Genomic DNA, 12,447 nt, shown 5'->3' with positions numbered 1-12,447 from the left:
TAATACACCATGGAAGTCAATATTAAATTGCATAATATGCCTATAAATAAGAAACATTAGTGTGTTTTTTTTAATTAAAAATAATGTATGTACATGTAAAATAGATGTATCTCAGCAGATAAAATTGTCATAAAAACAAACCATATATTTTAATAGTTCTATTAAAAAATAACAATGCATTATGCAGATTTATATATGCACATCTGGAGGGCGAGTTCCGACTTAATTTCTATTAGAAATAATTTTGATGTTTATTATAAGATATCACAATTTCTGGAGATGATGAATTTGGATTTTGTTAGCTATAAACTATAATTCTAAAAAATAAAAAGAACCACTCATATTTCTCTCTGAGTAGCAAAGCTATATAATACATTATTGCCACTTTTTAAATTAGACAACTAAAAATAAATCCACAATACAGTTTGATTTATTTAGATAAACACACTGTGTACACTGGGCATAATCATCTTTGGATCTGATTTAAATGTGCAGGAGTACATAATGGTTTGATCTACGTGTGCAATTGACTAAGGCAATCATTTAATAGCGTGTGCTGACAAACAGCTGCAATTAAACATTAAAGTTAATGCATCTTAACAGCTTTGACCGCCACACGAGGGGGAAATTGTTTCATTCACGCACAGAGGGAGGCGCTGTTGCTCACTTTACAAAAGCAGAGAGTCCTCAGCTCTTTTTTCCGCGCATGAAAATACTGTGCTGATTTCTGGAGCCATTTTCTAACATTATTTCGCTATTATGGGTATAGTCATATAAAAAAAAAAATCATGCTTTATTTTATTTTCCCCTTTTTTGTAGCATGGTGAGTTGTTCTACAGTGAGAGTGACACACAACCAAGAAGGGACTGAAGACACCAACCTGCTCTGTGCAAGAGGGGCGGTGGGAGTAGAGATGGAGGTGGGATGGGGGTGGGGGGGCTGGATCAGAACCGTGGACAGCTCCCTGGTAGAAGCACGCTGGCTTGCATTGCTCTCCTAAATGGAAATTAGATGAGTATTTTTGTGCGAAAATTCTTTTTTCATGAAATCAGGCGCTGTTTGAGATATTGATGAGTTTTACCTCCGCTTATTCCTCATCCAGAACGAGTGAACAGAACCTTTTGGACTCCTGTTTGGACCTTAAGTTTTATGAGGAGTTTCCATGTATGCTTCTGGACCGGTTTCTTACGACGTACATTTTTATTGCAACTGGATTTCTCTTTTATTAGCTCTTTGAGATGGCGCCCACAGAACCAGATAACATGTTCTGTATAAGGCACATATAAGTGTTTTTGTGTGTTTTCAATTCAACTATGGATCGATGAGAGGAACATTTTCATGGAACTTTTCCCACTCGTTGGTGGCATTTCTTCAGAATATTCTTACAGTGTAGCCTAATAAAAGTGAGCAGCGTTCTCGGCGCTTTTTCCAGCACAATGGCGCTGAGCGGAAACTGCAGGACTAACCCCAAAGAGCAGAACAGTCTCCCCGACGTCCTGGAGCTCAACGTGGGCGGCCAAGTGTACTACACGCGCTACTGCACGCTGGTGAGCAGCCCGAGTTCTCTCCTCGCCAAGTTGTTCTCCAAAAAGGACGCCTCCAATGACTTAGCCCGAGACCCGAAAGGTCGTTACTTCATCGACCGCGATGGTTTCCTCTTCCGTTACGTGTTGGACTACCTGCGGGACAAGCAGGTCGTCCTCCCGGACCACTTCCCGGAGAAAGGTCGGCTCCGGAAGGAAGCGGAGTACTTTCAACTACCTGACTTGGTGAAGCTTCTCAGTCCGGACGAGATAAAGCAAAGCCCGGATGACTTGTTCCACAGTGACTACGAGGATGGCTCCCAGGGGAGTGAGCCGCGCCACTGCCCGCCGCCCTCGCTCGTCCCCGCGGACAGGAAGAACGGCTTCGTCACGGTGGGCTACCGGGGGTCGTGCACCGTGGCCCGCGAGGCACAAAGCGACGCCAAGTTTCGCAGGGTGCCCCGCATTCTCATCTGTGGGCGAGTGGCTCTGGCTAAGGAGGTCTTCGGGGAGACCTTGAACGAGAGCCGGGATCCGAACCGGACCCCAGATCGCTACACGTCCCGTTTCTATCTCAAGTTCAGGCACCTGGAGAGGGCCTTCGACATGCTGTCTGAGTGCGGTTTCCACATGGTGGCGTGCAACTCGTCCGTCACAGCTTCATTTGTCAGTCAGCACACGGAGGACAAGTTCTGGTCCAGCTACACAGAATACGTCTTCTACCGTAAGTCAACGATAAGAGGCACTGGTGGTGGGTTTGGGGTTGCAAGCGGTTCTTTGTAGCCAAAGTCAACTTTGATATTGTCCCTGGTTATATGGTCTAACTCACTGGTGTCAAACTGAGGGCCTGGGGACCAGATCTGACCCATATATTTTTTTGTGGCCAGCAAAAGCAAATCATCCATCCATCCATCCATCTTCTGTACCGCTTCTCCTCACTAGGGTCGCGGGGGTGCTGGAGCCTATCCCAGCTATCTTCGGGCAGTAGGCGGGGGACACCCTGAACTGGTTGCTAGCCAATTGCAGGGCACACAGAGACGAACAACCATCCACGCTCACACTCATACCTAGGGGCAATTTAGAGTGTTCAATCGGCCTGCCATGCATGTTTTTTGGAATGTGGGAGGAAACCGGAGTAACCGGAGGAAACCCACGCAAGCACGGGGAGAACATGCAAACTCCACACAGGATGGCCGGAGCCGGATCGAACCCACGCCCGATGCTGTCTCTCACTGTGAGTTGTGTGCAGGCAGCATGGGTTCAGTTCCCACTCAGTGATGGTGTCTATTTCTGACCTGGCTGGCGACCAGTTCAGGTTGTAGCGCGCCTTTCGCCCGTAGTCATCTGGGATAGGGTCCAGCACCCTTCCGCGACCCTCGACAGGATAAGCGTGTGGATAATGACAAAAGCAAATCATGTATGTCCATATCATGTTTCTTGCTATTATTGTCACTTTGAACAGCATTTTGTTACCAATTCCACCTTTAAGTAAATGGATAAATAATTGAACAATTATTTACTGGTTTCTAATTTTAAAACTAGTTATCTATCAATTTGTTGGTATGTGTAGTAGTATAAAGGCGATCATCGATTTATATGAGTTCACAGTTATAACGGCCCTCCAAAGGACATCATTACTATGATGTGGCCCGCGATATAAATGAGTTTGGTCTAACTATTCACTTTGGACTAAACGGCTTCTGTAAAATACAAAGTTGGTGCCTAATGTATCTATTTCACTTTTAGCTTGGATCCAGTTTGATGGGCTAATTGAGCCCTTTGAGTAGACCTGGTTCTTTTGATTACAAGTATGGTTCTTTTGGCTTGACCTGATTCAGTATAAATTGTTTCAAGTCTGGAACCTTCTATATATTTTAACACTGGTCCTGTAGAGCTCTGCAAAAGTGTGGTCATTTTAGGCTGCACCCGGTTCTGTATAGTAGTCATTTGGAGTTGGAAGTGGTGTGTCTAGTCTAACAAAAGTTTGGTTCTGTTTCTGTACTGTTCAGCCAAGTATGGTTGTTTCTGGTTAATCCCGGTCTGCATAAACCAACAAGTGTGGTCCTGGTTCTATTTTAGCTCAGTAACAGTTTGTTTTGGTTTGTATCGGGTTTATATAGTGGACATTTGGCATTGGAATTGGTTCCTGATAGCCAAACCCAAGTTGGATCTATGTCATGTTGGATGTGGTTCTATGGCTAATTGGTTGCCTTGGATGAAACCTTTTTCTGTAAAACAAAAGCTTTTTCCGATGAAACATGACTTGATCCTGGGTTACAGTTTTGGTCTTTAGGTTGGGCCTGGTTCTACATATCGTACCAGCATTTTAGGTGCTTTTAGGGAGGATGGTTCTGCATAGCCCAACCCATGTATGGCCATTGTATGCTGGACCTAGTTTATCTAACTGGTCCGATTGGATGGATTTAGTCCATGTGGGTTGGACCCAAATAAGATTACTTAAAAGGGTACTTTGGGGTTGGACTTGGTTCTTAATCCGAATGTAACTGTTTGCATTTTTTTTTGGACCAAGTTCTTAATGGCCTGGGTTTGGCTAGACCTGGCCCTGTATAACCTGAAACAAGTTCAATATTTTGGGCTGGAAACGGCTGACGGGCAAAGAAATGTAAGACTCAAAATTTGTGTTACATTTTTACATAATCACTGCATGCTGTTAATATGTTAGGGATGGACTCCTTTTGGCTTTCTAGCAACTCCTTCTGGCTCTGGCTCTTCTCTTGGCCTCCTTCCACTTTTTGGCAGAGGACTAAAACAACTGACCGTGAAGAGAGCGCCGCAACCTTAACCAGCCCGTAAGATTTAATGGCGCAACACAATAATCCACAGCCACCAACACCCCCGAGGTATAATTTATGACATACTTAAATACTGACTATCATGAATATGTCAAGGGGGGTGATGCCTTTGTACAAGTTCTTACTATCCTGTCAATTAATCACTGAAGGGGATTTATTGATCTGGGGAACAATGTCCTAATTTAGCAGGAGAGCGTTTTTTTAAGTTATTAGCGAGTATTACACAAATCACATTCCAATTTGCAGTCAAATTAGTGTAGATTAAACCTGCACTTTTCACGGGGGGTAGAGGCTGAGCCCTGGTGCGAATAGCGAAAAGCTGAGTAAGCGACTTCTTCCAAAATGTATAGAATGGCCCTCATTTATTTTCAACAAATTATACTTTAATCCTAAAACATACACAAAAAAAATACTCTTGAAAATTCCTTTTAAAAATGCACACAAGCGGCAAAAAATGCTCCTCCCTATCATACGAATCAACAACTTAAAAATCCTGATCTTTTACTTCAACATCACATTCTTTAAATCAGTCATTACTTTCCTGTTAGCCAGGGCTTCAGCGGTATCTTGGGTCATCAAAGGACATTTCAGAAAGAGCAAAAATGTGCGCATATAGCTTTTTAATAGGTGAATTTTTCAGCTAAAAGGATAGTTACCGAAAAAGGAGTCATTCTCGGCTATTGACTTTTCATTTTGATAACTTTTGAAAAATAGAGAAGATTTTTATTATTACATAAGATGATATGTTTAAACTTCAGGAACCCGTATTGGTAGAACTCAATCATTTTATTTTATTAATTTATAATAATAAAAGTCTTTTTTTAGAAACTGGAAAGGCACCAATAACCAGAAATTATCCGAATTCATTGAGTGCATTTGTGAAGAATGGATTTGTGTGCTACTATTGTTGCCAAAGATCAACGTGTCAAAGCCACTATCATGTTATCCATTTCATTCATTCCTTCATTGGATACTCTACGTGTGCTATTCTCGAATATGCCTTTTTATCTCGTTAAATGGGAAGGGTCTCTCTGTTTATTTGCTTTTTGGAGGCCTCAACAGGCGTAAAAGTAACAAACAAAAAAAGCAGTTTTTCCAAGCTAGAAAATTAATGTTCCAAAACACGCTCCTCTTGACCTGGAAAGTTAGAAAAAAAAAGACCTCACGCCGGACAGCAGTTTCACCAATCAACACCAAATCTGGTTGACATCCATCCATCCATTATCTATACTGCTTCTGCTCACATGGGTCACAGGGGGTGCTGGAGCCTATCCCAGCTATCTTCGGGCAGTAGGCAGGAGACACCCTGAACTGGTTGCAAGTCAATCGCAGGGCATACGTAGACAAACAACCATCCGCGCTCACACTCATATCAAGGGGCAATTTAGAGTGTCCAATCAACCTGCCATGGATGTTTTTGGAATGTGGGAGAGAACCGGAGAACCCGGAGGAAACCCATGCAGGCACGGGGAGAACATGCAAACTCCACACAGGAAGGCGGGAGCGGGAATCGAACCCACGACCTCCCCATTGTGAGGCCATTGTGCTAACCAGTCGCCCACCGTGCCGCCCTCTGGTTGACATGTCTGTCATAAAAGACCACGTGGAATAGTCTAGAGGACCCATTCCGAAATTGAACATGAAGTCAGTTATTTGGTGAGAATTCCTGCCCTCGTTCTAGAGAATTCGCCCAAATGAGCCCCAGTCGAAACCAGGTATCTTTGACAGATGGGCGATACAAAATTGCAAATCCTCTTTGTTTTTTTGCCAACACCAACTAATGTGGGCGGAGAATGTTCGACAAAATATAAAGTGCGGGGGGGGTGTTCATATCTTCTTGTAGCCTTAACTATCCATTATGTTTAAGTAGTTGTTAGCGACAACCGTTGTGGTCCCAAACTTGAAAACACCGTGTGAAAACACTTGGCAGTTGTCTGCAGCAGCTATGCAAATTTCCAATTCCTATTCCATCCTCGCTCCGCAAGTCATTTCGGATTGCACGGCGAGGGGATGTTTCTGCTACTTTTAGCAAATGTAATGAAGTGGTTGTGCTCTTTCATATTCATGGGAAAAAACGTTTTGCAGATCAAAAAGGGAGGACATTATTTTGGTGCCTGGTTGTCCAGATGTCTGGCAAGTAAAATAGGTACGGGCAGCGACACAAAATAAGGGCTAATTTATGTTCCGACATAATAAGGTGCGTTTGAATCCCAAATCTTTTCTGTAGCTATACATTAATGATGAAGAATGTAGGACGGGTTGTTGGTTCGAATCCCTTGAGCTTTCATTTAGCTTTTACCATAACGTGATGTGCCCTTTTCATCTTGTTCCCATGCATTCTCGTCTTGGTTTCTGTCAATCATACCTCTTAAAATTCACCTCCCTGCTCCCCAAGCCACATCTCAGTATGCAGTGAGACAGCGCTGGCTGCTTTTAGACGCTTCGCTGCTCTCTTTTGCAACACGCCCGCTTCATATTCATGTTTTTGTCAGCGTGCTTGTACGTCTTCATTAATCTTTGTTCACCTTCATTTCTACATCAGTCATGTTTGAGCTAGTTTGTCTAGCAGTTGGCTCCTGAATGGCATGATGGGAATGGGGGTAGCAGCGGGTAAGCGTTAAATAAAACGGCTTTTGAGCGTAGGACCCTATTCTCAAGTAAGACTCAATTAATTGTCTTCTTAACTCACAAAATTCACAACTCTGGACAATCGCCTTCATGCAATTTTGCCCAAACTGTTTTTAGCTCAAACTCGGCCTTTGAACTGATACTTCCTAAAATCCACCATATAGTGCCACTATTTAGCATGCAATGTACAAAAAAAAAACAACTAAAGAATACTGAGGATGTGAATCTTTTACAGCCAAAGCAAGAAACCTTTGCTGAGAAATGATGTGTCTGCTTGATGTCAATACAATTGATTTCAGCCATTTTCCTCACAATCAATGAGCCAATAAAAACAGGAAAACCCAAATACTAGACAGCAGCATTGCATTTTAACACTTGGATTTCATGGATGTTGAGGAATGCCGATACTGTACAAAAGCGACGGATTTTGGAGACAAATCAGCTGTTCAGTGAAGTAGATATCCTTAAGGAAATGTCAGGGAAGGTGTTTTGGAGTGACAGAGTCACCACTGATCCTTAATCATTCTCAGTTTTATACCTTGCAGCTTTATTCGCGACCTCCATTATCTTCGTCAATCCCATTGTGTTAGTTATCTGCTTCCGCTCTCACAATGTGTGTGACTGTTCAAAATGCCACTCAACCCCTAGAGGGCAGACAGGCGTATTCATCAATGTGCTGCACGGCCGGTCTGACTTATAATTTATCATCTCAGTTGACACTTGGTTCAGCCGTGTTCACCGCAGGGCCTGACAGGGCTGAACCAGCGGATACCGACAACAAAACATCCCTTCACCCGCCTGAAAGGTTTTTTAGCCTGCAAGTTGATATGTGAGATTCAGGCATTATTCCAACCGCTGGACAACATGAATAATCCTTAGAAAGGCATATTTGGTAAAGCAAAATAAATGTACCATGGGGGGCCGTTTTTAAAAGGAGAGGGGGGCAAAACCCCCCAAAATTCTTGTAGCCTTGTAGCCATAGCAAGTTAATTTTCTGAACATTATAGGTAAGGCGAAGGTTGACGGTACATTTTCTTTTATATGTATTTTATAGTTACTACAGAGTGCAGTCTTTAGTAAAAATCATGCATAGTGCAGGATGTTAAAAAATATGTGCTCTTATGTTTATTGATCCACATGTTTGAATATAGGTTACTGTATGTATGTTCCTCCTGTGTGGCACAGTGGTCGACTGGTTAGCACGATGGCCTCACAGTATAGAGGTTGTGGGTTCAATTCCGGCCTTACTGTGTGGAGTTTGCATGTTCTCCCCGTGCCTGCGTGGATTTCCTCCGGCTACTCCGGTTACCTCCCACATTCCAAAGACATGCACGGTAGGTTAATCAAACACTCTAAATTGCCCCTAGTATGTAGGTATGAGTGTGAGCCAGATGGTTGTTTGTCTTTGTGTGACTTGCGATTGGCTGGCAACCAGTTCAGGGTGTACCCCATCTACCACCCAAAGATAGCTGGGATAGGCTCCAGCACCCCCATGACCATTGTGAGGACAAGCGGTACAGATAATGGATGGATGGATGGAAGGATGGATTGATGGATGGATGTTCCTCCTGTATCACATAGAGATGGGCAAAAAGTTCATTAATCATTTGCGGAGAATACCGTGGACTGTGTGGGATTGATCGTTGATCGTTGTTCATTGGTGTCCTAATGCATTTGAGGCAAAATGGAGTGCAGTACTTAGCTACAACCAGGCTTTGTTGTTTAAACTAAACTAGTTTTCGGTCTCAAGAAGCTCAACTATTGGATCTGTACTATGGCACAACACTAACCAAATTGAATGTCTGTCAGTAACGATAATTAATGTGGCGTAATCCATAAAATATTAGGACCTATTCATCCATCAATCCATCCATTATCTGAGCTGAATATCCACCCAATCATTGTGTCAAGAGCGTGTAGGAGCCTATCAAAGCCGCCTTCGGGCAGTAGACGGTGTACACCCAGGGCTGGTTGTCAGCCAATCGCAGGGCACACAAACAAGAACAACCGCTCACAATCGTATCGAGAATACTTAAACAAAAAACAAGGTGTTGCTTTCTTAATGGTAACATATATTGTAAACACCATTAATGGGCTAGCAGAAATTAGCATTGATGTTGCGGTAATTTTTAAATTTTCTTGAACCTCTCCTTCAACACAAATTACAAACTCAGCATGCAACAATATTCACAGGCTTCTATCTATATGTAAAATTGTGGTATTGTGTCACGCTGAAGGGATGTTCACATTTTCTTGTTAGTAGTACTGTGCTGTAGCGCCAACAATGAGCCGCAATATCGTGGGGGAACACTTTAATCGATTAATTAATTGTTAATTTCACCCTTGGTCGATCAAGGAAATTCCTCGTCCTTTTATGTTGGAAAGTGACTACACCCGGATTCGTGTGATCTCCCCCTGGCTCAAGGGGCTGACGACATTAGCAGTGGCGGTCCCACGCTGCAGGCCTGTAACAAGTGATTAGCTGAGGAGCAGACAGGCCGTGACAGCTCTGAGGAGAGTCTTGATAGGTACAGCTGCTACCCTGGCCTCATCTCAGCAGGGGAGTTTAACGCTCAGCACCGCAACTCTGCATTATTCAGGCTACAAGGCAGAACGGGGCTACATCGCTCTTCTCGCTAATGCTACTGTTGCAGTGGCAACAGGTTCTGCGGTGCTGCTACAACAAGAGCAACCAATTATCCTCACAGCACCGCGACTACTTGTGTCATTAATCTAAGTTTTACTGCTGCGGAACCATTACTAGCATAACACGCTGATGCTTTATAGGGCAAGGAACTATATTTGGTGGTTCCAAATAGATCTTATGAAGCCATAGAACCATGCGATGTATACATCCAATTCGAAATACAATGCAACATGTCTCTATTGTGTTAGTCCTGTGTTTGACAGGAAATTATTTTCGTCATCATCTAGGATAGGCCAGCGCTTACTGTCATTGTTGGTAGTAAAAGATCGCAGTATAACCCGCCAAACATGCTTCTATTGTTTGTGAGACTGTACCACAAGATTTGCTCAACAATCATGTTCCATTTATTTTGTAATAAACTGAAAGCTGTCTCTTGAGTAACAATGTATCTATGAGGAAAACAATCAAAAATTGCTGACAGTGCCAAGACTTTTGTCTCACGATGAACTCTCAAATCCAGTTGTGCGTGAGTAAAATTTGAATGTGATCCATATAAAACTGTGACCTGTGTTCTGAACGTAAATATCTTGGACGGCCATTAAGCCAATGTATCCCCGGGGTTACTCAGGTGGGATACAATAATGACTACACAAGACGGATGGATCATAATAATGAGCATTGAAAAAAGGAAACCACCCTCTGTGGCTGAGGAGGAATTCGGTTGAGTTGTATATTCTAATGCAATTCTTGAACTTCATTCTCAGGCTTCAGCCACTAACAATGGTGGATTTTACATTTTTCTCAAATTGGTATTTGCCAATCCTTCAAAAGATCTAATTCAGGTCACAAATAAATTGCAAATTAAAAAAAAAACAATTCACATAAACATTCATTACTCTCAATAAATTGGAAGTTTTGTCTTAAAATAAACATAAAAAGAAATACATCCCCATACGTCTGCGTTTGCTTGCAGGTGCGATTCATGTAATACTTAACCCTTCACGTGTCAAGTATTTTTATTTTTTTTACCCATTAAATCATGCTGAAAATTAGTTTAACACCCCCTGTGTTTGCCGATCCCGTGGGGATATTTGGTGCTATTCAGTTTTTTATTTTCAAGCCTTTCGGGCTCTCTTGCATAAAAAAAGTGGAATTTGCTACGAAATATTCCTTTTAAAAACAAATTTAATTGTCATGCATGTTCCTTGAATTAGCATAAAATAACAAACCGAGACATTTACCTTTAATAAATTAATTGAATTTATGTTCAGATTTCAATTCGGCAGGTCCCCGACACACCTATGATGCCCGAATTTAAACACAAGTCAGAATATGTCTATCACCATCATCCAAGGGCGTGGTTCCAATCTGGTAGCAATTGGAGAAAATCACATTGAGAGTATTTGTCTGAGAAGGACCCTTGGAAACAGCCAAGATCACTCTCAAATGGCTTCATTTTCTTTGGACCAAGACTAATATCGACAACGAAACAAAGCTATTACTAGAGGGATTTTGCACTGCGGGCTCCAACCCATATAAGAGGCGAAGGTCTGGTAATGTACTCTAATAATTGACTGTGTTGTCCAAGTATTTTGCAGAGTGTCATCTGTTAGGTTATAAATAAATAAAACTGAAAGGTTAATCAATTAAAAGCAAGGCTAGAACAATGAATGCAATAAGACTGAAGGAAAGAAATGAGTTCAATAAATGGTGTTTGTTTTTTTCCCGAGGTACTGCAATTAGCTTATATTACATACTGTCTAATTTTAGCTTGCATTTGTATTGATGTTTTTCATTGATTTCCGCATGCAAGGTCACCGCAGTGGCATGTGATGGTGCAGCTCCAGGAAAGTCAGGCGATGAGGAAAAAAAAATGGTACAAGCCAAGTAGGTCATAAGGAGAGAAGATTGTTTTTGTCTTGGCTCCTCTTGACCTTCTCCCCAGGAAGCTTAGTGTAGCCAGGTAGTGTAGATTCCCTTAATCCCCGGCCCCTGGAGGATACGTGCAGCCGTAGTGATGTGGAGGGGAGGGAGAGTCAACAACAAGCTTCGCCCTAAAGCCCTGGGTGACGCGTTCCTGTGCCCGCCATCCATCAGCCCGTTTTCTTCTAATCTTTTGACTCTGGGCTCTCTATTCTCTCTGAGGTGGTCGATGCGCTTCCCCTGTCGGGGCCCCAAGTGAGGCTGTTACGAGCTGGGCGTCCAAGTGTGGAGCGCTGCTGTAATGACTACGGCTTGTGGAGAAGCAGACGCTTCTTGTTTCCAGCTGAATGCATCCGTGCTTTAGCCACTTTGTTACGTGCGCATCATGAACCGTATGGCGCGAAACTTGTCAAATAAAAATTTTGAGGGAAGGGAAGACATTCAAAAGAGAGAAATGGCTTTGGAGCTTTAATATGCGATTTATGCTTGGCACACCCATTTTTCACATCTTTGCTAAGTTTTTTAAAAACATGAGAGATGATGGAAAAAACAATTAAAAATTGACCAGAAATACACTTGATCCGCCAAAGTTGAATGCCACAAAAGTGAGGAAGTTTGGACTTTAACTCTAAATAAGCATATAACAATAATAAGCATCGAAATTCGGAAAGTCATATACCTATACATCTATAAAACACTCCGACGTATCATAGACCGGCGTACTTTTTCAACTGAGACGATTGTGCAATAATCTGTGAAAAAACAATATATAACAGTGGTTCTCAAATGGGGACACGCATACCCCTGGGGGTCCTTGAAAGAACTCTAGGGGGTAAGCGAAATTTTGAATAAAACAAACAAACCTGAAAAAAATCCCTTAAAGATAAATATTGAATTAATTAAAGATAGACGT

At 42.4% G+C, this 12,447-nt stretch overlaps 1 protein-coding gene across 1 annotated transcript in view; it reads left to right on the top strand.

Annotated features, from left to right (window-relative positions):
- Window positions 1–960: 960 nt before the first annotated feature.
- Window positions 961–12,447, top strand: part of kctd16b (potassium channel tetramerization domain containing 16b) — a 72,308-nt gene continuing 60,821 nt past the window's right edge. The window contains exon 1 of the mRNA XM_088280092.1: window positions 961–2,247. Within this exon, the coding sequence (XP_088136218.1) occupies window positions 1,437–2,247 (811 nt within the window). The 5' untranslated portion in view covers window positions 961–1,436. The remainder of the gene's footprint in view (window positions 2,248–12,447) is intronic.

This window comes from Idiotropiscis lumnitzeri, chromosome 17 (assembly GCF_059441095.1).
Source record: "Idiotropiscis lumnitzeri isolate Australia: NSW breed Sydney's pygmy pipehorse chromosome 17, RoL_Ilum_1.0, whole genome shotgun sequence".
Lineage (NCBI taxonomy): Eukaryota > Metazoa > Chordata > Actinopteri > Syngnathiformes > Syngnathidae > Idiotropiscis > Idiotropiscis lumnitzeri.
This window is presented reverse-complemented; position numbering and strand designations above follow the sequence as displayed.